General features: G+C 36.3%; 2 protein-coding genes across 7 annotated transcripts in view; one reads left to right on the plus strand and one right to left on the minus strand.

Annotated features, from left to right (window-relative positions):
* Nucleotides 1-26,929, minus strand: part of LOC137244166 (sodium-dependent nutrient amino acid transporter 1-like) — a 91,686-nt gene that overhangs the window by 20,325 nt on the left and 44,432 nt on the right. For 2 of the 5 annotated variants that reach the window (XM_067772779.1, XM_067772780.1), the window contains exons 2-3: nucleotides 4,935-5,199; nucleotides 4,541-4,844 (exon numbers count right to left, since the gene is read on the minus strand). In XM_067772779.1, the coding sequence (XP_067628880.1) occupies nucleotides 4,541-4,844; nucleotides 4,935-5,105 (475 nt within the window). In that variant the 5' untranslated portion in view covers nucleotides 5,106-5,199. Of the gene's footprint in view, nucleotides 1-4,540; nucleotides 4,845-4,934; nucleotides 5,200-7,487; nucleotides 7,528-26,929 lie in introns of those variants that run through there. The other 3 variants (XM_067772782.1, XM_067772781.1, XM_067772783.1) reach the window with 2 other exon arrangements.
* Nucleotides 13,485-16,535, plus strand: LOC137246535 (nuclear valosin-containing protein-like). Of its 2 annotated transcripts, XM_067777635.1 has the most exons (3): nucleotides 14,788-14,812; nucleotides 14,882-15,295; nucleotides 15,363-16,535. In XM_067777635.1, exons 2-3 carry the CDS (start codon nucleotides 15,143-15,145, stop codon nucleotides 15,606-15,608), a joined length of 399 nt encoding a protein of 132 aa, XP_067633736.1. In that variant the 5' UTR covers nucleotides 14,788-14,812; nucleotides 14,882-15,142; the 3' UTR covers nucleotides 15,609-16,535. The 2 variants fall into 2 exon arrangements, with proteins under 2 accessions (XP_067633735.1, XP_067633736.1); XM_067777634.1 differs by having other exon boundaries at nucleotides 13,485-15,295.

Consider the following 26,929-nt stretch of genomic DNA (forward strand, 5'->3'; position numbering starts at 1 on the left):
TCCAAGAAGTATAACAATGACTTTTTGGATGGAATTACTGATGTTTGCCTTAATCAGATCAACTTCTCTCCGAATAAGCATGGAAAATTCTTAGACTTAGCATTTGTTGACGACATATCTAAATTCTCTATAAATCTGTGTGAACCTCTTGTTTTGCCAGAAGACGTTTACCTTCCTTCTCTTGAGAAAACTTACGAAATCATAAGCAACGAAGTCGGCTACACTGTCAAAACACGTGTCTCTACCAGGTGCTTTGATTTTCCAAAAATAATTTTAACAATTTAAATAAAGAGCTTTCTGAGATAACGTGGCCTCGATATAAAGAGGATCTAGAGCCAAACGTTTTACATTTTAATAACACCATTTATACTTTATTTGAAAAACGTGTGCCCAAACGAACATGCTCGTACACTGAACCAGAGCAACCCTGGTTTACTAAAGAGCTAAAAGCTTTAAAAACTAAGAAATCACGTTCATTCAAATTATATAAGAGAACCGGTTTTCATTCTGATTATGCACAGTACGCTATTTTCCGTCATAAGTATTTTGAACTTAATAAAAAGTGTTATAAAGCTTACATATGTAAAATTAAAAGAATCATTATTTGCAACCCCAAGTCTTTTTATGATTTCGTAAATTCTAAACGCAGAACTAACGGGTTTCCTTCTGCCATGAAGTTTAGAAATAGCATTTCCAGCGACAATCAAGAGATTGCAAATGTCTTCGCTCAATTCTTTAACTCTAATTACTCTGCTGTGGTTCATTCATCACCTACAAATAATCAATATGAGCCCCATTCTAGTAACTCAATATATGCTCCACACTTGTTGCCTAAATATGTTCTATTACATCTGAAGACCCTAATATAATCCTTCAAATACGGTCCCGATTTGATCCCAACATGTTTTCTTAAAAAAAATGTGCGGAATACATTTACCAGCCCCTTACTGATCTGCTTAACCTCTCTTTAAAGAATGGCATTTTCCCGATGGCTTGGAAGGTATCTTTCCATATCCCACTCCATAAAAAACGAAGCAAGTCGGCTATTGAAAACTATCGTGGAATAGCAAAGCTCTCCATTATCCCTAAGCTTTTCGAAGCAATCGTTACTAATCACCTTAAATTTTCGATTTCTACATTGATAGATAGTTCTCAGCATGGCTTTTGTAGAGCCAAATCAACCACAACCAATTTGCTTGAATTTACAACTCACGTCTTTAATGGGTTTAGAAACAATCATACAAACGTTATATACACTGATTTCAGCAAAGCATTCGAAAAAGTACGCCACTCATTACTTGTTTATAAACTCGAATTGCTTGGCTTTCAACTTTGCCTAACTCGCTGGATTTGCTCCTATCTTTGCGGTAGAACTCAAAGAGTCATTTTTAAAAACATTTGTTCGATTGTCATCGATGTTCTCTCCAGTGTGCCTCAGGACAGCCATCTCGGTCCTGTTCTGTTTTTGCTCTTTGTAAACGATATTTCCACAACTATAAAATATTCTAAAATTTTAGTGTATGCCACTAAAACTTTTTAAGTCATACGCGTCAGTTGGAGAAAGTTCTGTACTTCAGGCGGATTTAAATTGTTTAGTTACTTGGTGTATAGCGAATTTTATGCCGCTCAACATAGAATGTTTTTCACGTGGGATCGTACAGCCAGCTTCTTACACAATTAGTGGCCAAACTCTGGAAAGCGTTGTTGTTTTTGTCGACTTGGGAGTTACAATGAACTGCAAACTTAGTTTCAACCCTCATATTAATGCCACAGTCAATTAAGCCAGAGAAGTTTTAGCATTTGTGAAAGGATGGGCAAAAGAGTTTAGTGATCCTTACGTTACAACAACCCTTTTTACATCATTGGTGAGGCCGATATTAGAATATGGATCGATAATTTGGAATCCGCGTTATCAAGTTCATGTGGATAGACTAGAATCAATTCAAAAACGGGTTTTACTTTTCGCCTTGAGAAATCTTCAATGGGACTCTCCGTATAATCTTCCTCCTTACACTAGTCGGTTAAAACTAATAAATCTTCCTACCCTTGCAAGTCGTAGAGAAATGCTAGGTGTACTATTTATGGCTAGACTTTTAAATGGATCGATTTCAAGCCCATTTCTTTTGAACGAAGTAAAATTGAATGTTCCATGCCGAGTTTCAAGGCATTATAAACCTATAATTCTTAAACAATGCAGAAGCAATTTCCAACTAAACGAACCTTTTCTATGTTTGTGTGAAGATTATAACTCTCACTCGAGAATCATTGATATTTCGGACTCGCTCTTTGCCATAAAAGAAACGGTTCTATCTTCTCTTAATAATTAAAAAATTATATTTATACTTTTAATCTATTGTAGTTTAGGAATCTATATTTCTCAGCTCATGAGTTTCTCTGTAGCTGAGCGGTTTTAAATCTCGGCGTTTAAGAAGCCACTGCCTCCACTTGAGGGCAGTGCGCTGCACGTCCGAGAAAAAAAAAAAAAAGATTAGACACGTTCTAAACGAACTTTCTAGATATCTCTAAATATCTTGATCTCTGTTCCATTTAGTAAACTCATTTATCCTAAATATTCCAATGCAATAAAGTCCGAAACTCCACTGGATGTTACTCAAATAGCTGTCGCAAGATTTCACATGTTGTAAATGGACTTTCTACATATTTCTTAATATCTCGATAACAGTCCCATATAGAAACTTCATTCCTATCAGCAGCAGCACAACCACCACGCGACGCGGCAATAAGTGAAAAAGTTGATCAGATAAGCAAAAAAGTGTTGCGTAGTGTAGTGCCGCTAAGTGTGACCTTAGCTTAATGTATTCACAAAGTCGTACCTGTGAGACAGAACATTGTAATTTAATTTCGAGTTTTCGATTTTCCTTCTTAGCAATTTTATCTCAACTTTCTGCTTTGCTTTACGCTCCACAAACTTTGTGGTGCAAGATACAGGTGCGTCATACATAGAACTCATATATCAGGCCAAGCAACGCAAACGAGTTTTTAATCTAAATCCCACCCCATGAATTTTTAAATAGCATTTTAAAATAGCACTCCTCAGGTGAAGTGTGAAACTATAATTATTACACTTATTACGACTGAGAAAAAACGTTCAAGTGGTATTAAATGATCTCGAGCTAAGTATCACTGAGGTATGCGCTTTTGAAAAACCCCAGCACAGCTACAAACCTCTTGTACATTAAAAACTTGATAACAACATTACATCAAGCTCATAAATTTAATATGACTGGAATGTTTACAAACAAAACGTGATGAATTCTTTAACCCTTGTGGTAGAGCACAGAGCTTATATGACAAAGGTACAGAGTTCTCACTACTTTGGGCGTCTTTAATTTCCAGGAGTTTTTCTAATAATTGCTGTGTTTATCCACATTAATGTTTTCCTTACGCATATTTTGTATCACTTAAATATTGGACTTATCATAGGTCCGTTGCTATGATAAGTCCAGCTCATCTATAGTACCTAATGGAGCAAGATTATAAATAGAGAGAAGTACGAAAAATTACACTGAAGGGATGACGGAAATCGTTCCAATATACATCAATTATTAATCTTAATGTAATATTTATATTAACTAGTATCGGGCGGTGTCGAAAATTCGACCAAATTTCTTAAATAAGGGATATCAAAAGTAATAAAATAATGTTGATTTCTATACATGGGACATAAAAATTTATCTTTATTTGAAATGTGCCATAGTCCCTTTCGCTAAATTTCTACTCCTCTGTACCTAATTAGCAGGTTTACACTCCAATCCGACGATATGATAATAGAGTTCAATGAGTGCACACTTTATTTTGCAATTCATCTCATATTAGCAATATGCAGCGAATAATCAGATTCCGTGGTTACGGATATGCACAAATGAAGATTTCAATTTGTATGATAGGTGCCACACCTCTCTTTTCAATCTACCCCAACTTTCGTTAAAACTTTGACATTATCAGTAATGACGGCTAAGTTCAGGAACACGAATTAATCGGTATACCAGATATACGATATGGAAATGAAATTTGAATGGGAGGTGTCACACTCCCTCTTCCAATTCCTCACCTGATAAAATATCAATGTTGTGCATTTGCTTACCAAGTATCACTGCCCTGGTAATATTATCCTCAGAGATTTTTAATTTTTCATTTATTGATATATATGTCAAATGCCACGCGCCTACTTGTTAACATGCACTGAAGAACCCTATTTTCTAATTCCTTCCACTTTTCTTGACTGATATATTATCGATGTTGGCCATCTGCCTGACAAGTATCATTTGCCTGATATTACTACTCTTAGAGATATTTGATTTTCCATCTGTTGCTATATATATCAGATGCCACGCCCACTAAACACCAAAAATATCCCCTATACACTGAATAATTATACATATTTCCTTCATCCAAATCGCCCAAGCACCGTTCAAAAAAGAAGGTGAAAAATTTGCGTGTGGCGTATTTATGTATATATAGATTGATATTTCCCTTAGTACAAGTATCTACATATACAGGTAAACATATAAAAACTAACCTCTCATTATCGGTGCAAAGTCAAATACTTTAATACTACCACGACTGGAGAATTGTCCCAATAACATCTCCATATAATAAATTGGTTTACCCACTAAAAATAATACTATAATGTACGGAATCACGAAAGCACCACCACCATTTTCCAGTGCAGTAAAGGGAAAACGCCAAACATTCCCCAAACCGACTGACAGCGCAATGCATGACATTAGAAACTCAATGTCATTGCCCCAGTTATCTCGCTTCATTGTGTTAGATTGTATGCTTCCATTGTCATTGGGTAATTCAACGGCCTCATTAGATTTCTATTAAAGAAAAGTAAGGATTAAGAACTGTGGTTAATTAAACATGTACGTATTTCATTCAAACGGCTCTGATAATATTTTTTAAAATACCTGTTCGGCAGGTGTTTTGTTGACTTTCGGCATTGGAGTAACTATTTTCCCATTACAATCATTACCTCGCGGTTCGCAATTGCTCCGATATTCTCCTGGTATAGATGTTGTTGAGGTATGTGCTGAGTTTGTTACAAATGACTCGTTAACGAAACCATTTTCATCAGCCATTTTAGGTCACTTAAGCTTACTGGGTTAGATCTTAATAAAAATAATTAATACGTAGCGGTATTGGTTCAATGTCTACTATTAGCACAGCATGGCACTGAGGGTGGAATTAAGCGAAAAACAAAAGTAATAAACTTAATATGAGCAATTGGATAAATGAGGGCAAAAAAATGGATTTATTTTAAAAGTGAATAAAACAAAAGCCTATAAATATATCGGTAAATAAATGTAAAAAAAAAGATCAGTAAGAATGGCTCTCTCATATTACTTTTATATAATCCTGCAAACCATCTAGTTGTATACTAGATAAATACCAATTTGCCGATAATCCCAACTAGTCGGGTTCTGTCTTTTTCCATATTAACAAGTAGTACTTTTAGCTCTGTGACGGATCGGGCTTCGGGATATATGTACATACCTGGGCATCTAATGTCGGGTTGACTGCCAACACGTAAAAGACGAATATGGTGTGGTAGTACGAATAGGGTTAATGTAATATCAAGAAGTAATAGATTAACTTTGGCAACGCCAACAGAACAAAATGGTATGTCAAGTATAACATTAAGCACTGTTTGTTTTTCACGACGACACCATTTTGAGATAACAAAGACGATCATTCGTTGGAATCTGCTAAAAGCGACCGGTTGCATTTTTACTTGGTGCGTGCTTACGTTTGTTCGCTTTGATTGTATCTTTTTCTGCTTGCTTATTGCATCAGAAGTGGTCTTCGAAACCACCATCCTACATTTAAACATAATTTAAAACGGAAAGTATGAATAAAGACGCTATTAGTACGGAAAAATACTCGCTGATGCAGCTGAAAGCGTGGGGTACAGCGGTAGGAATTAACGCCAGCGGCGCAAAGGCATCACTCGCCGCAAGACTCAGCGATTTATCGGCTGAAGCCAGAGGATTGTGTCCAGAAAGAAATGATGGCGTAGACACCGGAGCAAGCGGCGGAAACTACAGCAATCAAGCAAACGACGACGAGGTCGCAAACAGCAGCAGCGATAATAATGACGACGACGCAGATGGCGTAAAGCGCCAAATACACGACACGAACATTTCCACGAACATTCCGCAATCTTGTTCGCAGCTTTGGCCATACACCATACGAACTTTTGGCCGAACATTAGTTCTCTTTCAGACAGCGATGAGTACGGACAACAATTGTGCTGCAGCAATATTGCTCGCTGTGGCAATTAAGCGTAAAAAAAATTTATACATTTCAATAAATTCACTCAGAAATTTTTTATTGTCCATTTTAATTTTCCGCGCACGTCTGTTCCGTTCAGAAATTACTACGATTATGAGCTATTTCGACATACACGCACGAACAGTTCGCGCAAATGTTCGCCAAAAATTAAAATATTTAGATTTTTGGCGAACATTTGCGCGACCTGGCAAACACCACCATACACGACAGAAAAGGTCGCAGAAACATGACATAACGGGAATGTTCGCGGAAATGTTCGTGTCGTGTATTTGGCGCTTAAGTAACGAAAACGGCGCAGACGGCGCAGGCAATGACAACGGCATACAATGCACCGCAAATGGTAACTGTGATCGGTCCAGCGAAAATATCTTGTGAGTTCATAACGGGACATTGGGTATACCGGTAGCCAAGGAAGCCGAAGTACAGCACACCGCAATTGAAGACAGAGTGTCCGAATTAAATCAACGCGAAAAAATTAAATTAAAAATATTGGAAAAAGAAATCGAACTCCTGAAATTTCAATTGAGCTTCGAGAAACAAAAGGCTAGTATAGCAACTACTTCTACGTACAGGGCGGCACCGGTAATACCATTAAAAACATTAAAAGAGCTGATCACAGACTACGACGGCGGAGAAGGTTTCTGCGTGTGGCTATCTCAGCTGCGACATACTCAAGACGCGTTGAAGGTAAATAACGAAGCGTTAGGTGTCGTCCTACGGCTAAAATTAAAAATCGCAGCACTAACATGGTATAACTCTAACAAAATGTTTACCAAAACTACGCCCGAGACACCTAACGAGATGTCAGCAGTTTTCGCCAACAAAGTATGTACGCTTGACGCACGCCGTAAGTTCGAAAAACGCCACTGGAAAGTCGGTGAAAGATTTTTATGCTACGTAAACGAAAAAAGCCTGCTAAGCAGTTCATTAACCTTAGCGACAAAGAACTTGTCGAATACCTAATTGATGGTATACGAGATTGGCAGCTTCAAGTACATGCAAAAATTTTAAATTGCAAAACAGCAAATGAACTAGTGGCATCTTTCCGCACAGTCGACCTACGTCAGCGCAAACCAGCAAATCAGGAAAGAACGAAATGCTATAACTGCAACGGTTTCGGAAATTTGTCAAAATATTGCCCAAAACCCAGTCGGGAAACGGGAACGTACTTCGTATGCAGTGAACGTGGTCATTTTGCGTTGGCCTGCAACAAAAAGCAGTCGAAAAATAACTATGTAAGTGTACTTAATATAGATATTGTAGCAAAACCTAACGTTAACTTAAATATAGAGTTCCTGTTAGATTCGGGAAGCCCAGTCAATTTAATAAAAAACAGTATCGTCCCGTCAAGTGTTGAAAAAGGAGAAGTAAAAGAAACATATTTTGGAATTAATAAGTCTATATTAAAAACTTTTTGAAAAGTGAATTGTCATGTTAAGTTTGCAAATAAAAGTATATTTACGGAAATGATCGTTGTTCATGACGAGGCGATTAGTTATTCAGCCATATTAGGCAGACATTTTTTGGATGATAGTAAAGCTAAACTTATCATAAAAGGTGTAGAATTTTCTAAGTTAGGCGAAATTGAGGGTGTTGAAAGCCATACATCAAGGGTTAGCGACGAAAACAAAGGTCATGCGAATAATAAAGATAAGGAAATTTTAACCATAGATATGCACGAAGTGGATGACACTGAATTAAAAGTAGATGAAGACGTCAGCCACAGAGATAATAAATCCCTTCAAGTGATACTTACATGCAAGTAGGCCAGTCGAACCAAAAGTTAGAAAAAAAATTAGGTTAGTACTAGAAGACAATAAGCCGTTTAGTTGTTCGCCTAGAAGACTTTCCTATAACGAAAAGGCAGAATAACAAAATATTATAGATGAATATTTAAAAAAAGGTTATATTCGCCCCAGCGAATCGGAGTTTGTTTCACCAATAGTACTAGTCAAGAAGAAGACGGGAGAACTTCGAATGTGCGTTGACTATAGGAAATTGAACAACGTTACTGCAAAAGATAGCTACCCCATTCCGCCGATAGACGATCTACTACTAGATAGGCTAGTAAATAAAAAGTTGTTCATGAAACTAGATTTTAAGAACGGGGTTTTCCATGTTTTCTTTGAAGGAAACTCTGTGTAATATTCGTCATTCATTTGGGCCAGTTCGAAATTCTAAGGATGCCCTTTGGGTTAAGAAACGCCCCTGCGACTTTTAGTTGGGAGAAGGTCTTGGAGTCAGTGGAACAATCAATGAATAATACAATACATAAGGCAACTATAGAATGCCCTAGGACGCTATTGTTCGGGGTAATGCAAAGAGGTAAAGTTATAGATACGGTTAGAGAAAATGTGTTAGCAACCACCCTACCGTCAGAATATAGGGACATAGAAAATATTAGAAATAAAGCAGAAATAGCTCAGAACAAAGCCCAATCCTACAATAAGGAGTATGCAGATGCTATTCGGCAGAGGCCACGAAAATTCGACCCAGGAGACTGTAATGATTTCTAACGTTAGTTTACAAGTAGGAGCATCAAGCAAACTTATACCAAAGTTCAAGGGACCATATAAAATAACTAGGGTGTTGGAGAACGACCGCTATGAAGTAGAAGATGTAGAGGGCTTTCAACAAACCCAAATTCCCTATAAAGGAGTGTAGGCTGTATCGAATCTAAAACCATGGCTTAATTGTAAAGAAAAATAATAAATAAATAGAAAAAAAACTTGTAAATAACATAATATATGTAATACTTCTATATCACTGCTACTGAACTGTGCAGCCTGTCAAACATTACAGTACAGATATACAACGAGGGAAGCAGACAAAATCTCAAGGCTGTCGTTAAATTTTTGTAAAGAAGGAGCTTAAATATTTCAGCGCACAAAAACAAAGGTCCGTTCGTCGCACCATCTGTGGACGTATGTAATATTTGTATAGTGTCCGAGAAAGCTTTAAGACAAGTTCTCAAGGCGTGGCCAATTGGAAATGCAAAATTAAGTTTAATAAATAAATTTTTTCAAAATACAAGTGATGCATTCTCCAATAGTATCATGGACGATCACATAGCATCGAAAATTTATTTAGCAATGACATCTTTAATAAACACCGGACACATCTGTGTAAGGAACGAAAAAGAATATGTTAGAAAAACATTTACAAAATTGATATTATTTCAACACCAATAGGAGCCAGCCCAGTACTTATATTTTGTTTACTTCATCAAAACTTTACTTCATTAAAAAACCCAAAATAAGTAAAATTTTGAAAACGTTTATATATCGTTTCTAATTCACTTTAAATTATTTTTAAAAATGTTTAAAGCAATGCTTGTTGGGATGTATGTATATATTTTTATACATGTATATTTGAGTTTTTTTTTTTTCATTTCAAATATATGAATTATTCGCCTTGTTTTTTTTACTATTTATGTAAATAATGTACTTTGTATGGCTGCAGTCCATGTTTAAATAATATATACATCAAGCCTTGTATTGTATTTACTGAGATTTTATAACAATTAGTGTGCAGAAGTTGGGTAAAGGGGATAGTGACCCGTTTAACCCCTTTAATACTTTTTTTACACACGCTACTACAATTCACTAACACTAACAAAGCCCGCGCATGCGCAAAATATACATTTGCACAGTTTCAGCAAATAATGATTGACAGAAAATTTGCACATTAGGAAGATAGGAAGGTATTGATATAGAAGTACTATATATATGAATAACATATGTATGTAAACGCATGCTTATGTTTGTCTATAAAATTTTAATCATGGTTCAACTATATACAGCTTGGCTCATCTGTAAAGCAACAAAATATGTCTGTTCAAATTGTCAAAATCTGTGTATTGGTGTTGGTGCGAATGGTCCCAGCAAAAACTGCCTAACGCATTCACGTATACAAATGCAAAATCTTCAGCTGTCATCTCCTCTACAACAAAAACAAGTTTGTTCTGGCTATGGCGGAACTATACCAGGTGGTATCACGGTGACCACTGATTTGTCTTTTTTTAATGTGATTTGCTACATCAACTTCCTGCGCATTACGATTTTGACATTAGTCCATCGATTTACAAAAACAAAGTACGTGGAACTTTTATGTATGTTTGTAGCTATGTCACCATGCTACCACCTTGTATGGTTCCGCCATGGTTCTGGCTGAATGTCAGAGAGGGAAGGGGATATATTATTTGTGCATTATTGTCTATTGTATGCATTCCCACTCATTTGTTTTGCTTTCTTGACAGATTGCACGCGTCAAAAATATTAATAGTATGTAAATTTAATTAATTTAATGCTGAAACTTCAATTGAATTAAAAAAGAATAGATGCCACCGCTTCTAATAGTAGAAAATCCCTTTCTGGAGTTATACTAAATAAAATTAATGCTGACTCTACCAAGGGATCGTCTAGTAAAGTGCAGATGCAATTGGCAGTGCTGGGTCTGTAGCAGCAACTGGAGCCCACAAACGCCACGAATTCCCAGAATCTTCTGATCAAGAAAACCAACAATAACCGAATAAAATTAAAGAAAAAAAAAAAACTTTTTTAAAAATAAGCTTTTATTATTTTGGTTAATAAAATTAACTAAAAAGTAAACAATAAATTGACTCTAAAGAAATATAACACTTTATAAGTTCATTGTAAGCTTAAACGATAATTGGGCTTTTTCGTCTGCGACAACAAAATTCTATATTGTACATAATTATATATTTTTAACATTAAAACTTTACACCTAAATTATTAAAACTTACAGTTTATATCACAGTCCAAATTGTTGTAAATTTATTAACGTTGATTATCGTAACGAAATGATATCGTTTCGTTGGTTAAGCATGCCTGCACAAGGCAATTGGTCTGACAATTTAGTGATAGCTTCGCCAATATTGGCTCCCGATCTACACTATCCCTTTGAAGAATGCCGCAGGCCTGACAAAACTTCACACGGAATGCCTCCTTATAACGCCCGAGCACCACCTACATAGTGAGGAAGTGCCCTACATTATACAAAAGAACGACTTGTGAAAAAGCGGGGCCTATTAGATTGTTCCAAAACGAGGCATCCCTGCAGACAACTGCTTTATCAGCTCAATGAACCCCGTTATTAAACCGCATTTTTAGTCACAACAGAAAAAGAACACACACTTCCTATATAAATGCGCGTGCCGTGGCTTTTCTGCAATCCATTTTCCATATCTCGAGGAATGTACCGAGCCAATATATGTCAAAAAAATGCGCACCCTACTTGCCAAGGAGGTTAAATCCTCCAAGTCGACAACAATGTGAAAAATCCGAACAGTAAACGATTCAAAACATTTTTCTATTGTTTTTTAAAAGTTTTTATTTGGCATTTGGAAAAGTCAAATATACAAAATTTTTGTTTGTTTCCTGTGGTTTGGTACATGGCGCAACGATACAAGGTGGCAGCATGGAACAGCTGATTACAAACTTTTTTTATTTGATTTGATACATCAACTTCCGGCGCAGTACGATTTTGACATTTGTCCATCGAATTTACAAAAACAAAGTACATGGAATTTGTATTTATGTTTGTAGGTATGTCACCATGCTGCCACCTGTATCATTCCGCTATGATTTGGTATTTCCACAGAGTTTGGGAGAGTGATTTTCAAATTTTTTTTAAAATCAAAAAAGCATTATGGCCCTGGGAAAAGAGAATGGAGTTACCTTCGTATAATTTTATCATGTACATTTCAACCGGTCACCAAATTGTTGTCGGCCGTTGTTGTTTTTCACTGCCGATAAATTCGCGCGTGTTCAGTTTTGTCTGATTCCGTTTATTAAATTGCGTGCATTTACTGTGAAAAACTAATTGGTTGTGCGATGGAAAAGTTAATTAATTGTGTGCAAAGAGGAGCCATAGTGTACCTATACAAGTGTGTTCACTAAGCGATAAACGTGAAAACTACAAACAGCCTCGCTCACCTGATGGAAATCTCAGGTCTAGAGTCGCATTTTTGGTCTCAACGACAACATTTTTGACTACCAATCGTATCGACTTTTTCAATCATTCGGCGCACTCGGTAATGGTATCCATTTTGAATTCGCTGTCATTCCGAATCCAGCGAGTGCCTGTCAGAATGCTTGACAGATAAGTCAACACACTTGTACTTATACACTATGAGAGGAGCCCTTTATGGGATAAGCACATAAAAGCGTTTATGCATATGTGATATAAACTGTAAGCTTTAATAATTTAGGTGTAAAGTTTTAATGTTAAAAATATATAATTATGTACAATATAGAATTTTTTTGTCGCAGACGAAAAAGCTTAATTATCGTTTAAGCTTACAATGAATTTATAAAGTGTTATATTTCTTTAGAGTCAATTTATTGTTTACTTTTTAGTTAATTTTATTAACCAAAATAATAAAAGCTTATTTTTAAAAAAGTTTTTTTTTCTTTAATTTTATTTTTTACTTTTTAGTTCGTTTTATTAACAAGTAATAGAAGCTTGTTCTTAGAAAAGCCTTTTTCTTAAATTTAATTTAAATATGAATTTTTTTTTTTTTAATTTTTAGTAGGGTAAAATATTGTTTAAATTAGTTACGTAAACTTTACTTAGTTATTTGTAACGTTTCTCATTCTATCCATTTCTTTTAATGCATCAACATTACAGGGTTTCTTCGAAGTCAACTTTGAACAGTCAAGTTCTTCGATTCGAATACGTGCTAAAGACCTAACTCGGCTTTTGACAGAGAGCACATATAAAATTGTGTCAAACAGTGTTAACTAACTTAAAATCATATTTTATTGTGACTTGGCCTATGTAGCGTTCAGTTTACAACTACTCATTGCAGATCTCTGCTCTGTGTGTTAAATCTGTTTTAAAATAATAGCCGTATGTTTTTTTTTTTACACGTAAACGTCTATACGCTTATAATTTATATGGACTGCTAAGCGCCAAACTTTAAATACACCTCTGAAGTTGCTGCGCATAAAATGTGTACTAATAAATTCAAATACGCATTATACGTAGATGTAACTGAAATATGTGTTTTTGTTTCACCCCCTACACTAATTCTATGTATTCTATGTGTGTCCACAATTCATCGCAACTGATTTAGCTATATGTTATACACAGGCATACAACAGAGGGTCGTGTCTCCGCTTTTCGGTACACGCTGTACCTGTAGCTAGTTGTTTAACCACTGCCGCTAGATGGGTCTCCTAAGCATTATGTAAGCTAGGATAGGCGTTTTTTTTCACGCGCAAACGTAAACCTATACGCGTGTATAAAAAACACGGCTAATATTCCAACTTTCGCTTAGCTAAAATTCCATCGCCAAAAATCTGTAAAACAAAATCAAGTGCGCAGAAAAGTATGCAACACTTACCGCGTTAGCGTTCGTTGTATCACAGAATTTTTACACTTTGAAAATGACGGCTGTTGTTTGCAAGGTTGCATTCCTTTGAGTGTTCGTTTTCACCATCTGGATTAACAAAGTCATGAGCCTGGGCATTCACGCAATTTTAGTGATGTAAATTGCATGGCGCCAGCGCCAATGCGGTGCCAGCTCATTGACGAAATGACTCCAAGCGAATTTTTGACGCTACTTAGTAGTGAGTGCGTAGTACATTTTACTTGCGCTATTGAGTGAAACGACTTTTGTGTGTCAGGCACGAGTTTGGTGTTATTGGCGCTACTGGCAATGATGACACTGAGCTGTTGACGGTAGCGCTGGTAGTTCAGATTTTGAATCAGAGAAAGAATTGATGACCCGTGTAAATTATTATGGCTTTGGCCGTGTAAATTATTATGGTGTATTTGTATATTTTAGATTTAATGCACAATTAATATGTGTGTGTTTGAGCGGCCAAATAATAACAGTAGTATTGCTAAAGTGCTGCTTAGTTGATGGAATGTCGCTAATTTCCTAGCGATGATCAGCAGATTGTCAACATTTCGTTCAACGGACGCGCGAAATTGCCACATCTGCTCAAATTTTCCAAGATTTTCCATTCTTGATTTAACTTAAGCTGTTATGCCAATATTTTTCAGCCAGCTTTTTTCAAATAGGTAATTTTTCCAAAAGCAAAATAAATTACAGAAAAGATTACAGAGTTAAACAGCCTTAAAAATTCAGCAATGTTGGTTATACACAGAAATACCAAAGAGGGTTGTGTCTCCGCTTTTCGCAAGCGTTGAGATTCACCACGCGTGATTCACCACGTCCAAATATCACAATCCACGGATAGGTACCGGCGGGTTTGTATGGGACTTAGGCTGTTATGCCAAAGTAAATACAAATCTTTACCGATAATTGTGTTATCGATTAATTTATCAAATTCTAACAAAGTGATATTGCATTGTCATCGGAGTTATACATGTGTGCAAAATTTCAGCTCAATCGGACACCGGGAAGTGTATCAAATTTAACTTGCAAGATTCCATTACAGACAACAAAAGTGAAACTAAATAAAAGCTTATAATAAAAAGCGTAAGTTGCTGTTGAACGGAGGTATGTATTAGTATATCTCCACAATATACGAACGAAAATTTTAATGAACGCTTAATATCATGAGAAAAGAACGATAGGGCTTCGTCTCAACAATATGATAGAAATGACCAACATGCACAGCAATACCGTCAACAACAACAGCAACAATTGCAACATCAACAAAATCAACGTTGGAATCGTTTATCCAATTATCAGCAACAACAACAAAATAACGATGCCGGACCATTTTCAAGTGTTGCTCCCAATCAAATTAATCAACAACGGCAACGTAAATTCAAAAAAGAGGTAGTACTACGTAAATCGCGTGAAACTTTTCAAGATATTGGTGGTATGGAGAAAACTTCAAAAGAACTTTGCGAATTATTAATATATATAGAAGCAGCGGATATATATTTTGCTTTGGGTTTAATGCCACCTCGTGGTTTATTATTGCACGGACCGCCTGGATCTGGAAAAACGTTACTTGCGCATGCAATTGCTGGGGTATATATACATGCAATTTATGAACGTAAACCTTTATTCTATATATACTATACATTTTTCTTTACAGCAATTAAATTTGCCATTAATAGATGTTGCTGCTACAGAATTAATAGCTGGCGTGTCGGATGAATCTGAAGAACGTATACGCGAGGTATTCGAGCAAGCGCCAATTTATGCACCTAGCGTTTTATTTAATGATGAAATTGATGCTATATCATTGAATCGTTCGCTTGTACAAAAAGATATGGAACGTATAGTTGTGTCACAATTGTATTCCAATAATGTATTCCAAATTTTTAAATATTCATTTTAATAAAAATTTTATAAAAAAAAATTAAGTGTTATTTTTTTCGTTATAGATGCGTTAGGACTATGGGATAAGTATAACAGCTAGATAATTTGTTATTTACTTCATTATATATGCATTAGGAATATCAGATAAATACAACAGTTAGATAATATGTTATTTATGCCATAACATTAAACGCATAGCTTTATGACATTCGTTGCTGTATAAATCATGTTATATATGGCATATGAATAGCATATTGAAAAGAGCAAAATATATGAAAGCTTAATACCAGAATTTAGTGAACGTAAAAGAGAAGGCTGCTCACATGTATAGAAAAATATACGTGAGGATTTGTCACTCTGTCTTAACAAACTGATGTAAACTTTTTGAATTTCTCACGCATAGTTTTTGTAGCACTACGGATAATTTAATGCATTATATAACAAGTAGTGTTCTAACTGGGGTATGGAATGGAAACATAAAACTTAGCAGTTTTTGTATGTGTAAGTAAAATGTTGCCAATGTGTTGGTTTCATTTTGAGTTTGCCATTTCCTTTTGACAATCCCTTCGACCATGCAATGACATAAATAAAATCAGCTGATGAGATGAGCCAACCTGTATATAATTGAACCATGATTTTAATGTACCATTATGTTGTATATGTATGTACATGTATTCCATGTATTTAAAAAAAAAAAGATACAAGAAACGCACGCATTTCTTTATATTCATAAGTTTTCAGTGTTTCATGTTCTAAACACATATGTACTGAATACTTTGTTTACTCGGTCTAGAATCAGGGGATTCTATTTTGCAGGATGGCCGAGTTGTAGTAGTACGAATAGGGTTAATGTAATATCAAGATGTAATAGATTAACTTTGGCAACGCCAACATTACAAAATTATATGTCAAGTATAACATTAAGCACTGTTTGTTTTTCACGACGACACCATTTTGAGATAATAAAGACGATCATTCGTTGGAAACTGCTAAAAGCGACCGGTTGCATTTTTACTTGGTGCGTGCTTACGTTTGTTCGCTTTGATTGTATCTTTTTCTGCTTGCTTATTGCAATGGTCTTGTTTACTAAGAGGAACATGGTTCCCAATTGGACCAGGTCTAAGCTAGGAGATGTAACCCTGCACGAGAAAACTTGCACACAATAACTATGAATCATTCTAAACAGTAAGTTGTCGCGGAAGCTCAACGTGGAGGAGAGAGTTAACTAATCTGTGGTGTACGTGGGGTCTTTCACCTTCTCTCTCTCATTGGGTATTTACAGCGATTTTAAAGCCTATCCTATGGAGTTTGGTGGACAGCCACACAAAAAATAAACAACGTAAAAACATTAGAGGGGGTATGCAGGCTATAAATGCTTAGCGTTACGGAAGCCCTGCAATCAAACCCGACGGCTGTGCTGTAGGATATGGCGTTAACAACTTCAACAAGGCTCAGTGCCTCGGGGTAGCTTGAGCGTAGACCATATGGTCATATTAGTATAGCGTCATCAATAACAGGGTGAACGGACTATCGGACTGAATCCTTATCTGCGATTTGAAGGAGCTCATAGAGCCACAATAGAGGTGGATGGTTGGCGCAAGGATGCCTGATTAGCGGACGAGGCGAAACAAGTTTACACTAATGGTTTCGAAGAAATGGAAGGTGTAGGGTCTGCGGTATATCGAAATTAAACACATCATACAAGCTGCCAGATCACTGTAGCGTTTTCCAGGGGGAAGTAGTAGTCATAACCAAATCAGTAGAGACACTGGTAGAAAATTGCTTAACTGCAGCTGCGCCAACTTTTATATTGACAGCCAAGCGGCAATTAAGGCAATAATATCGCATAGTACAGCATCTAAAAGTGTGTTAGAGTTAGCAATCCCTGGAAAGAATCGGTATAGGGAAAGCACACATCTATATTGTTTCCCAGGGCATATGGGCAAAGATGCTCCGTGGAAGTCCCAATTAGATTAGGCGAGATTGAGAAAAGACGAGAGCTGCACATGATCGACCATTGACTAGCAAAGTTACTCCTACCATTAACAAGTACAGGTGTCTAAGTTCGGGTATAACCGAACATTATATACTCAGCGTGAGCTTCACCGCCCGTTAAAAAAAAGGCTCCCCATTTCCTCTTACAATCAAGCTTTATTGTAAGTAAGATATCATTGATTCAAAACTATTTTTTGCTAAGTTATAGCTTATTATTCTAGTCTACGACCCTTTTAAACTTCTTTTATATCTATATTGCCGTGGTCTTACACCGATCCTGTCCAAGTCGTATTCGAAATCTTCGGAATTTATTCAACAATTTCTCTTCTGACACCAATTGTAACGAATTTACTGAAACTCCGCTTATTCCAAATCCTCTACTAACGTTCGAATCACTAAACTGTTGAATAAATAACTCCACTATTCAATAATGCAAAATGGCCTTTATTAAAGTACTTCACAATAACACTTATACTTCGCAACTGATAGCTTGCTTAAATCAAACTGACTTTCGTGCCTCACTGTTGCCGCTTTCATACGCACATTTCTAGGCGCTTCTATTTCTAGTTAGTTACCAGCTATAAAATTACCAGCTATAACTACTTTTATAGCTTCTCATATACGCGTGTATATGTGAGTGATACTTGCACAAATTATTGCCTACTTTTGTGAGCAGCTCAGATAAGATATATGCATGTGTTTGTGCGTTTTCTCTCCGCTTGGTGTACGTACATATGTATGTGTAGACATAATAATTGATTCGTAGATAATAATTGAAATAAGGAAACCGGCAGTATGCAATACTAAAGAGTTTCAGATTTTTTACTTATCTCCTTTATTTATTGATCCAGGTGTGCGATATTTATAAGACCAATTGATTCAACAGTTTATGCTACACATTTAATAATCACTTTCCCAATACACTTTGAACCCATTATAATAGATAGAGATACAAAAAATTTCACTTTTAATACTTTGAGGGGGCTAAGAGCCGCTTTCTCAAGTGGATTTTTTATTATACCTTTCATGAACATGAAATGGTATATTAACTTTGGTCCGATGTTTGTAACGTTGAGAAATATAGAAGATAGACTTACCATTAAGTATTCCGAATTGATCGGGGCGACGAACTGAGTTGATATAGCCATGCCCGTCTGTCCGTTCCTCTGTCTGTTTGAACGCAAACTAGTCCCTCAAATTTTGAGATATCTCAATGAAATTTTGCACAAGGATGTATTTTTGAATTATATTAGACATTTGTCGGATCCGGTAGGATCGGGCCACTATAACATATATCTCCCATACAACCGATCGTTCAGATAACACGATTTTGGTCATTCCTGCCGCGATTTAGAAAGTATAAACGTGAAACTCGGTGATATATATTCTAATATATTATAGAAGATATCCTGTAAAAATCACTTTGGTCGAAGCTATTTATAGTATATAACTCATACAACCGATCATTCAGATAGAAAGATTTTTGGCATTTTCCCCCTTAATTTCAAATACAAAAACGTTAAACTTGGTGATATTTATTCTAATATATTGTTACGAATATTAGCAAAACTAAGGGTGCTGCTATCTCTAAGCCGATGCTAAACAGTGATATCATGCACATCCATAGATCAATCATTATGTATCTACATAAAAACGATAATTGCGTCTACACATATGTACCATGTACGTATACGAGCAGCGGAGAATCAATGCACAAACACATGCATATATCTGAGATACTCCTGAAAGTATGCAATGAGAGAAGCTATAAAATGGTGCAATTGTAGTTACAGCTGAGAAGTTTGAGAGCTGATGGCATCTAGTAGATTCTGGAAATGGAAGCGCCTAGAAGATGCGAACGTTGAAATCAGAGAGTATAAAAGGCAGCAAATGTAGAGGCGCTGGAATTCAGTTTGATTTGAGCTATCAAGCAGTTTCGATTAAGACGCTATCTAGCGAGCCATAGCAGTATTATTTTGAAAGTCAGTTTCATTTAAGCTATCAGTTTGTTTATTAAGCCAGCTAGTTGAAAAACTCATTTCGATCGGAGCTATATATAAAAATATCCCATACAACCGATCGTTCAGATAGAAAGATTTTTAGCCATTTCTCCCTTAATGTCCAATATAAAAACGTTAAACCTGATGATATTTATTCTAATGTATCATAGAAGATTTCCTGAAAAAATCACTTCGATCGGAGCTATATGTATATAGTATATACCTATCCCATACAACCGATCATTCCGATAGAAAGATTTTTGGCCATTTCTCCCTTAGTTTCCAATATAAAAACGTGAAACTTGGTGATATATATTCTAATATATCATAGAAGATTTCCTGAAAAATCATTTCGATCGGAGCTATATATAATATATATCCCATTCAACCGATCGTTCAGATTAGGGGGTTTTTTGCCATTTTTATACTCAGTTGAGCAGAGCTCACAGAGCATATTAACTTTGATTGGAGAACGGTTGGTTGTACAGGTATAAAGGAATCGAGATAGATATAGACTTCCATATATCAAAATTATCAGTATCGAAAAAAAATTTGATTGAGCCATGTCCGTCCGTCCGTCCGTCCGTCCGTTAACACGATAACTTGAGTAAATTTTTAGGTATCTTTACGAAATTTGGTATGTAGGTTCCTGGGCACTCATCTCAGATCGCTATTTAAAATGAGCGATATCGGACTATAACCACGCCCACTTTTTCGATATCGAAAAATCGAAAAAGTGCGAGAATTCATTACCAAAGACGAATAAAGCGATGAAACTTGGTATGTGGGTTGAACTTATGACGCAGAATAGAAAATAAGTAAAATTTTGGGCAATGGGCGTGGCACCGCCCACTTTTAAAAGAAGGTAATTTAGAAGTTTTGCAAGTTGTAATTTGGCAGTCGTTGAAGATATCATGATGAAATTTGGCAGGAACGTTACTTGTATTACTATATGTATGCTTAATAAAAATTAGCAAAATTGGAGAACGACCACGCTCACTTTAAAAAAAAATTTTTTTTTAAAGTGAAATTTTTACAAAAAATTTAATATCTTTACAGTATATAAGTAAATAATGTCAACATTCAACTCCAGTAATGATATGGTGCAACAAAATACAAAAACAAAAGAAAATTTCAAAATGGGCGTGGCTCCGCCCTTTTTCATTTGATTTGTCTAGGATACATTTAATGCCATAAGTCGAACAAATATTTACCAATCCTTGTGAAATGGTAGGGGCATAGATTTTATGGCGTTAACTGTTTTCTGCGAAAATGGGGGAAATCGGGGGATGCCACGCCCAGTTTTTGTACACAGTCGTCCGTCTGTCCTTCCGCATGGCCGTTAACACGATAACTTGAGCAAAAATCGATATATCTTTACTAAACTCAGTTCACGTACTTATCTGAACCCACTTTACCTTGGTATGAAAAATGAACGAAATCCGACTATGACCACGCCCACTTTTTCGATATCGAAAATTGCGAAAAATGAAAAAAATGCCATAATTCTATACCAAATACGAAAAAAGGGATGAAACATGGTAAGGTAATTGGATTGTTTTATTGACGCGAAATATAACTTTAGAAAAAACTTTATAAAATGGTTGTGACACCTACCATATTAAGTAGAAGAAAATGAAAAAGTTCTGCAGGGCGAAATAAAACACCCTTAAAATCTTGCCAGGTATTACATATATAAATAAATTAGCGGTATGTTCTGGGTCACCCTAGTCCACATTTTGGTCGATATCTAGAAAACGCCTTCACATATACAACTACCACCACTCCCTTTTAAAACTCTCATTAATACCTTTAATTTGATACCCATATCGTACAAACTCATTCTAGAGTCACCCCTGGTCCACCTTTATGGCGATATCTCGAAAAGGCGTCCACCTATAGAACTAAGCCCCACACCCTTTTAAAATACTCATTAACACCTTTCTTTTGATACCCATATTGTACAAACAAATTCTAGGGTCACCCCTGCTCCACCTTTATGGCGATATCTCGAAACGGCGTCCACCTATGGAACTAAGGAATACTCCCTTTTAAAATACTCATTATCACCTTTCTTTTGATGCCCATATTGTACAAACAAATTCTAGGGTCACCCCTGGTCCACCTTTATGGCGATATCTCGAAAATGCGACCACCTATACAACAACCACCACTCCCTTTTAAAACCCTCATTAATACCTTTAATTTGATACCCATATCGTACAAACACATTCTAGAGTCACCCCTGGTCCACCTTTATCGCGATATCTCGAAAAGCCGTCCTCCTATAGAACTAAGGCCCACTCCCTTTTAAAATACTCATTAACACCTTTCTTTTCATACCCATATCGTACAAACGCATTCTAGAGTCATCCCTGGTCCACCTTTATGGCGATATCTCGAAAAGGCGTCCACCTATAAAACTAAGGCCCACTCCCTTTTAAAATACTCATTAACACCTTTCATTTGATACCCATATTGTACAAACAAATTCTAGAGTCACCTCTGGTCCACCTTTATCGCGATATCTCGAAAAGCCGTCCGCCTATAGAACTAAGGCCCACTCCCTTTTAAAATACTTATTAACACCTTTCTTTTCATACCCATATCGTACAAACGCATTCTAGAGTTATCCCTGGTCCACCTTTATGGCGATATCTCGAAAAGGCTTCCACCTATAAAACTTAGGCCCACTCCCTTTTAAAATACTCATTAACACCTTTCATTTGATACCCATATTGTATAAACAAATTCTAGAGTCACCCCTGGTCCACCTTTGTGGCCATATCTCGAAAAGGCGTCCACCTATAGAACTAAGGCCCACGCCATTTTAAAATACTCATTAACACCTTTCATTTGATACCCATATCGTACAAACAAATTCTAGAGTCACCCCTGGTCCACCTTTATGTCAATATCTCGAAAAGGCGTCCACCCATAGAACTAAGGCCCACTCCATTTTAAACCACTCATTAACACCTTTCGTTTGACACCCATATTGTACAAACGCATTCTAGAGTCACCCCTGGTCCACCTTTATAACGATATCCCGAAAAGGCGTCCACCTATAGAGCTAAGGCCCACTCCCTTTTAAAATACTCATTAACACCTTTCATTTGAAACCCATATCGTACTAACAAATTCTAGAGTCACTCCTGGTCCACCTTTATGGCGATATCTTGAAAAGGCGTCCACCTATAGAACTGAGGCCAACGCCCTTTTAAAAAACTCATTAACACCTTTCATTTGATACCCATATCGTACAAACAAATTTTAGAGTCACCCCTGGTCCGCCTTTATCGCGATATCTCGAAAAGCCGTCCGCCTATAGAACTAAGGCCCACTCCCTTTTAAAATACTCATTAACACCTTTCATTTGATACCCATATCTTACAAACAAATTCTAGAGTCACCCCTGGTCCACCTTTATGGCCATATCTCGAAAAGGCGTCCACCTATAGAACTAAGGTCCACGCCATTTTAAAATACTCATTAACACCTTTCATTTGATACCCATATCGTACAAACAAATTCTAGAGTCACCCCTGGTCCACCTTTATCGCGATATCTCGAAAAGCCGTCCGCCTATAGAACTAAGGCCCACTCCCTTTTAAAATACTCATTAACACCTTTCATTTGATACCCATATCGTACAAACAAATTCTAGAGTCACCCCTGGTCCACCTTTATGGCCATATCTCGAAAAGGCGTCCACCTATAGAACTAAGGCCCACGCCATTTTAAAATACTCATTAACACCTTTCATTTAATATCCATATCGTACAAACAAATTCTAGAGTCACATATGGTCCATCTTTATGGCGATATCTCGAAAAGCCGTCCACCTATAGAACTAAGGCCTACTCCGTTTTAAAATACTTATTAACACCTTTCATTTGATACCCATATCGTAGAAACAAATTTTGTTGTTGTTAGCTGAGCTAATCATGTGAAAACGACTTCATAGCTTAAAAGGACCTTAAACGGAAATGTGAAGCTTCTCAAGGCCAAAATAATGGCATATCAATTTTAAAGATCGGACGTCAAATAACAAAGTTACAACGAAAAAACCGTTTCGGCTGTATTTCGAAGGATCAAAAAAAATAAAAAAAAATGTTTCCGAAACCCTCTCAACATAATCTTCAAATTTAGGGGCGGACATTAGCAACTTTTTTTTTTTTGTATGGGGGCTGTTTAATTCGCTAGCACTGTATTTAGAAATGGAAAGAGGCCACAGGGGCTATTTGAAAATATGTATATGTATGTATATAATTATTGGATTTCACAACCCAGTCTACTGCACAACCTAATTACAAGAGATAAGATATCTTGGGCGATCCAACCTTTTGAACCATTCAAAACTCCAGGGCCGGACGGAGTGACACCTATACAACTGCAACAATCACTGAAATGCAGCAGTAGCTGGTTATATGCTATAATAGGTGTCGTTGCACTAAACCACATCCCACGTATATGGAAAATATCTAAAGTGGTATTTATTCCCAAGGCAGGCAAAGCATGCCACGCTAAGCCTAAGGACTTCAGACCCATCAGCCCATCTTCGTTTCAACTAAAGGTGATGGAGAGGCTGATGGAAACATATATCAGGGAGGCAGTTAATGACCAACTCTCTGAAGCACAACACGCCTATATGAAGGGTAAATCAACGGGAACGGCATTTCAAGGTGGAGACCTATCCCCTCTGCTGTGGGTCTTGGCGGTGAATCAGCTGCTAAGGGACATGGAGGAGGCGAGGGGCTGTAAAGCTATAGCATATGCTGACGACCTTGCCTTGGTGATAAGTGGGAAGTTTCCGCAAACTCTCTGCGATGTAGCGTATTATGGTATTACCGCAATACAAGATATTTTGTACTTATGTACATACCAGAATAGGTCTAGCTTGAAATGTATAAGGAAATGAATTTCACTTTCAAACACACACAAATTACTCATAGCGACACAGTCATAGCGGCATAGCTAAGTTACATAGAACCCAGCGGGGAACCATATCCATTAACAGTTAAAAAAAAATAAATGTAAGGCGCGATAACCTCCGAAGAGATCTAAGTCCGAGTTTCTCTTCCTATTTGCGTCGTGCTCCTTTTGATTTTCCCTACAAGTTGGCCGGACGGGACCTACATGTTTTATGCCGACTCCGAGCGGCATCTGCATGGTAGATGAGTTTTCACTGACAGCTTTTCATGGCAGAAGTACACCCGGAGCGGTTGCCAAACACTGTCGAGGGGCGACCCCGCTTAGAAAATTTTCTTGTAACTTAAATAGCTTATTTCTAAAATTTTGATGTTGCTTTGCCCGGGGTGCGAACCCAGGGCATACGGTATGGTAGGCGGAGCACGCTACCATCACACCACGGTGGCCGCCATCCATTTACAGTTGCTTAACCCATAAACATAACTGAATGACAGCGTCGGTTTTTCGGTGCCACTGACCAAACATTATTACATAGTTAGGTAATAAGAATATGGCACTGAATAGGTAAATAGAAATAAAATGTAGTTATTTTTAGTGTGTAAGTATTATACAAAAATATTGTAATAGTATTGTAAAAAAAATTCCTATAAAAAGGAAAGCATTTATTAATAAAAATCAATTGAAATTGAATTTCAGTGCTGAACATTAGCGCATCCAGTAATTCACGTTGCTTTTATTTCTCCATAAACCTTTTTTAAATGTCTACCTTTTTACATGGCGATCCTGCCAGCTTGATCAGAAATTGGCAAAACTGCTATGGATCTTGCTGGAGGAAAAGATCCTGACAGATTTGGCTAAAAATCTGAAAGTTCCTGCCAAGTTTAAAACATAGAGAAAACATTTTTTTTTGATATCATGCTGGATAAAAATCCTGCACAGAAGAAAAGGAGCAATAATTACATCGCATGCTAGATCACCCCACGCAATTTGGTATGACTACTAACAATAATATTTTAACGGATTTATGGAAAATACGAATAAACTCATGGTGGTTATCTGGATCAATTAATTATGAACGTTTGTTTGAAGCAAAATAACGGAAGCGCAATAATAAATTAAACGCATAAATGGAGTGCAATAATCATAATATCTGGCCGGACACTAAATAAATGCAGAGTAGCAAACCAGCAGGACATAATTGGGATAAGACTGGCAACTAATATTATATGGCAAACTAACAGGACATAATAGACAATACGACTCGCAGCGAATATTATTTATATTAAGTATATTTAAATTATTTAAATTTTTACAATAAATTGAGCGGCCGGAGGAACGCTTACCCATTAGCAAAAATTTTAATTTTGCTTAGGCATTTTTTTTTTTTAAATCATGAATTTTAATTAAAAATTAAAGAATGTTTCAAACTTACAATGTTAAAAGTTAATTAATTTGTTCAGCTAAAATCTAAAAAACAATGATTTGAAAAAAAAAGAGAATTAATTAAATAATTAAATTTCAAAATTTAAGCTCGTAAATTGGAATGCTTAGGGCGTTTTCATAAAGCTTCTTAAATACCCTGTTAACTTTCGTTGCATATACACAGTTTCATTTATTTCCTTTGTTATGAACGAAAGAACAACAGAGGAGGAATTCCATAGAATTTTTGAGAAGTGCGAAAACACAATCAAAGATTTTATAAAGATTACAGAAAAAATTTTAAAAAATAAAGCAGACAAGCAAGGTCCGAAACCGATCACTATAGAAAAGTATCGGCAGAGGAACAAATTGAACAAAACAGAAGAAATACCAAAAGTGCCTGCCCCAAAAATCCAAAGAAGGAAGCGGGGAGGTAAAAAAAAATTTAAAAAAGAAAAGAAATAGCTGAAACTTACAAGGTTTTGAACGTTACAACAAATACAGCAGATAGGATTAAGTTAAAAAAAATTCAAGAGTTAAGGAAAATAAATTAAATAAAAAAAAAAACTTCTTCTTTGTCCAATTTATTCAACTTGATAGAAGATGGTTAGGAAAATTCATTAAAATGCCTCGGTGGACTAAGCTGGGTCAAGGCATTATGATAGCAATATCAAGCTATGAATTTGGTAAGGAAAACATCTAAATAAAATGAGTAAATGGCAAGAAATTCACAACAAATTATCAGAAGAAAAAATTAAAGCGGAAAAAGCATATAAATGCATAAATAAAAATACCACGATAAAGCCAGAAACTATAATTAAACACTTAAACACAATCGTAGAATCCCTAAATAATATAGGACAGGTAATCAATAAAGTAAATAATATACTCACTAAAGAACACCAAAACGAAGCTTACCAATTATTTTCACACGTACGTGACAAATTAGTATCCTCATTAGCGAGATACAACATAGAAATACCCATACCAACTA

The sequence above is a fragment of the Eurosta solidaginis genome, chromosome 3 (assembly GCF_040869045.1).
Source record: "Eurosta solidaginis isolate ZX-2024a chromosome 3, ASM4086904v1, whole genome shotgun sequence".
Lineage (NCBI taxonomy): Eukaryota > Metazoa > Arthropoda > Insecta > Diptera > Tephritidae > Eurosta > Eurosta solidaginis.

What these genes read in the sequence shown, in the direction of transcription:
- LOC137246535 (XM_067777634.1), top strand. Translation starts at nt 15,143, where the DNA reads ATGGAGAAAACTTCAAAAGAACTTTGCGAATTATTAATATATATAGAA. An exon ending in TTGCGCATGCAATTGCTGGG is followed by an intron (nt 15,296 to 15,362) that starts GTATATATACAT and finishes TTTTCTTTACAG; the next exon opens with CAATTAAATTTGCCATTAAT.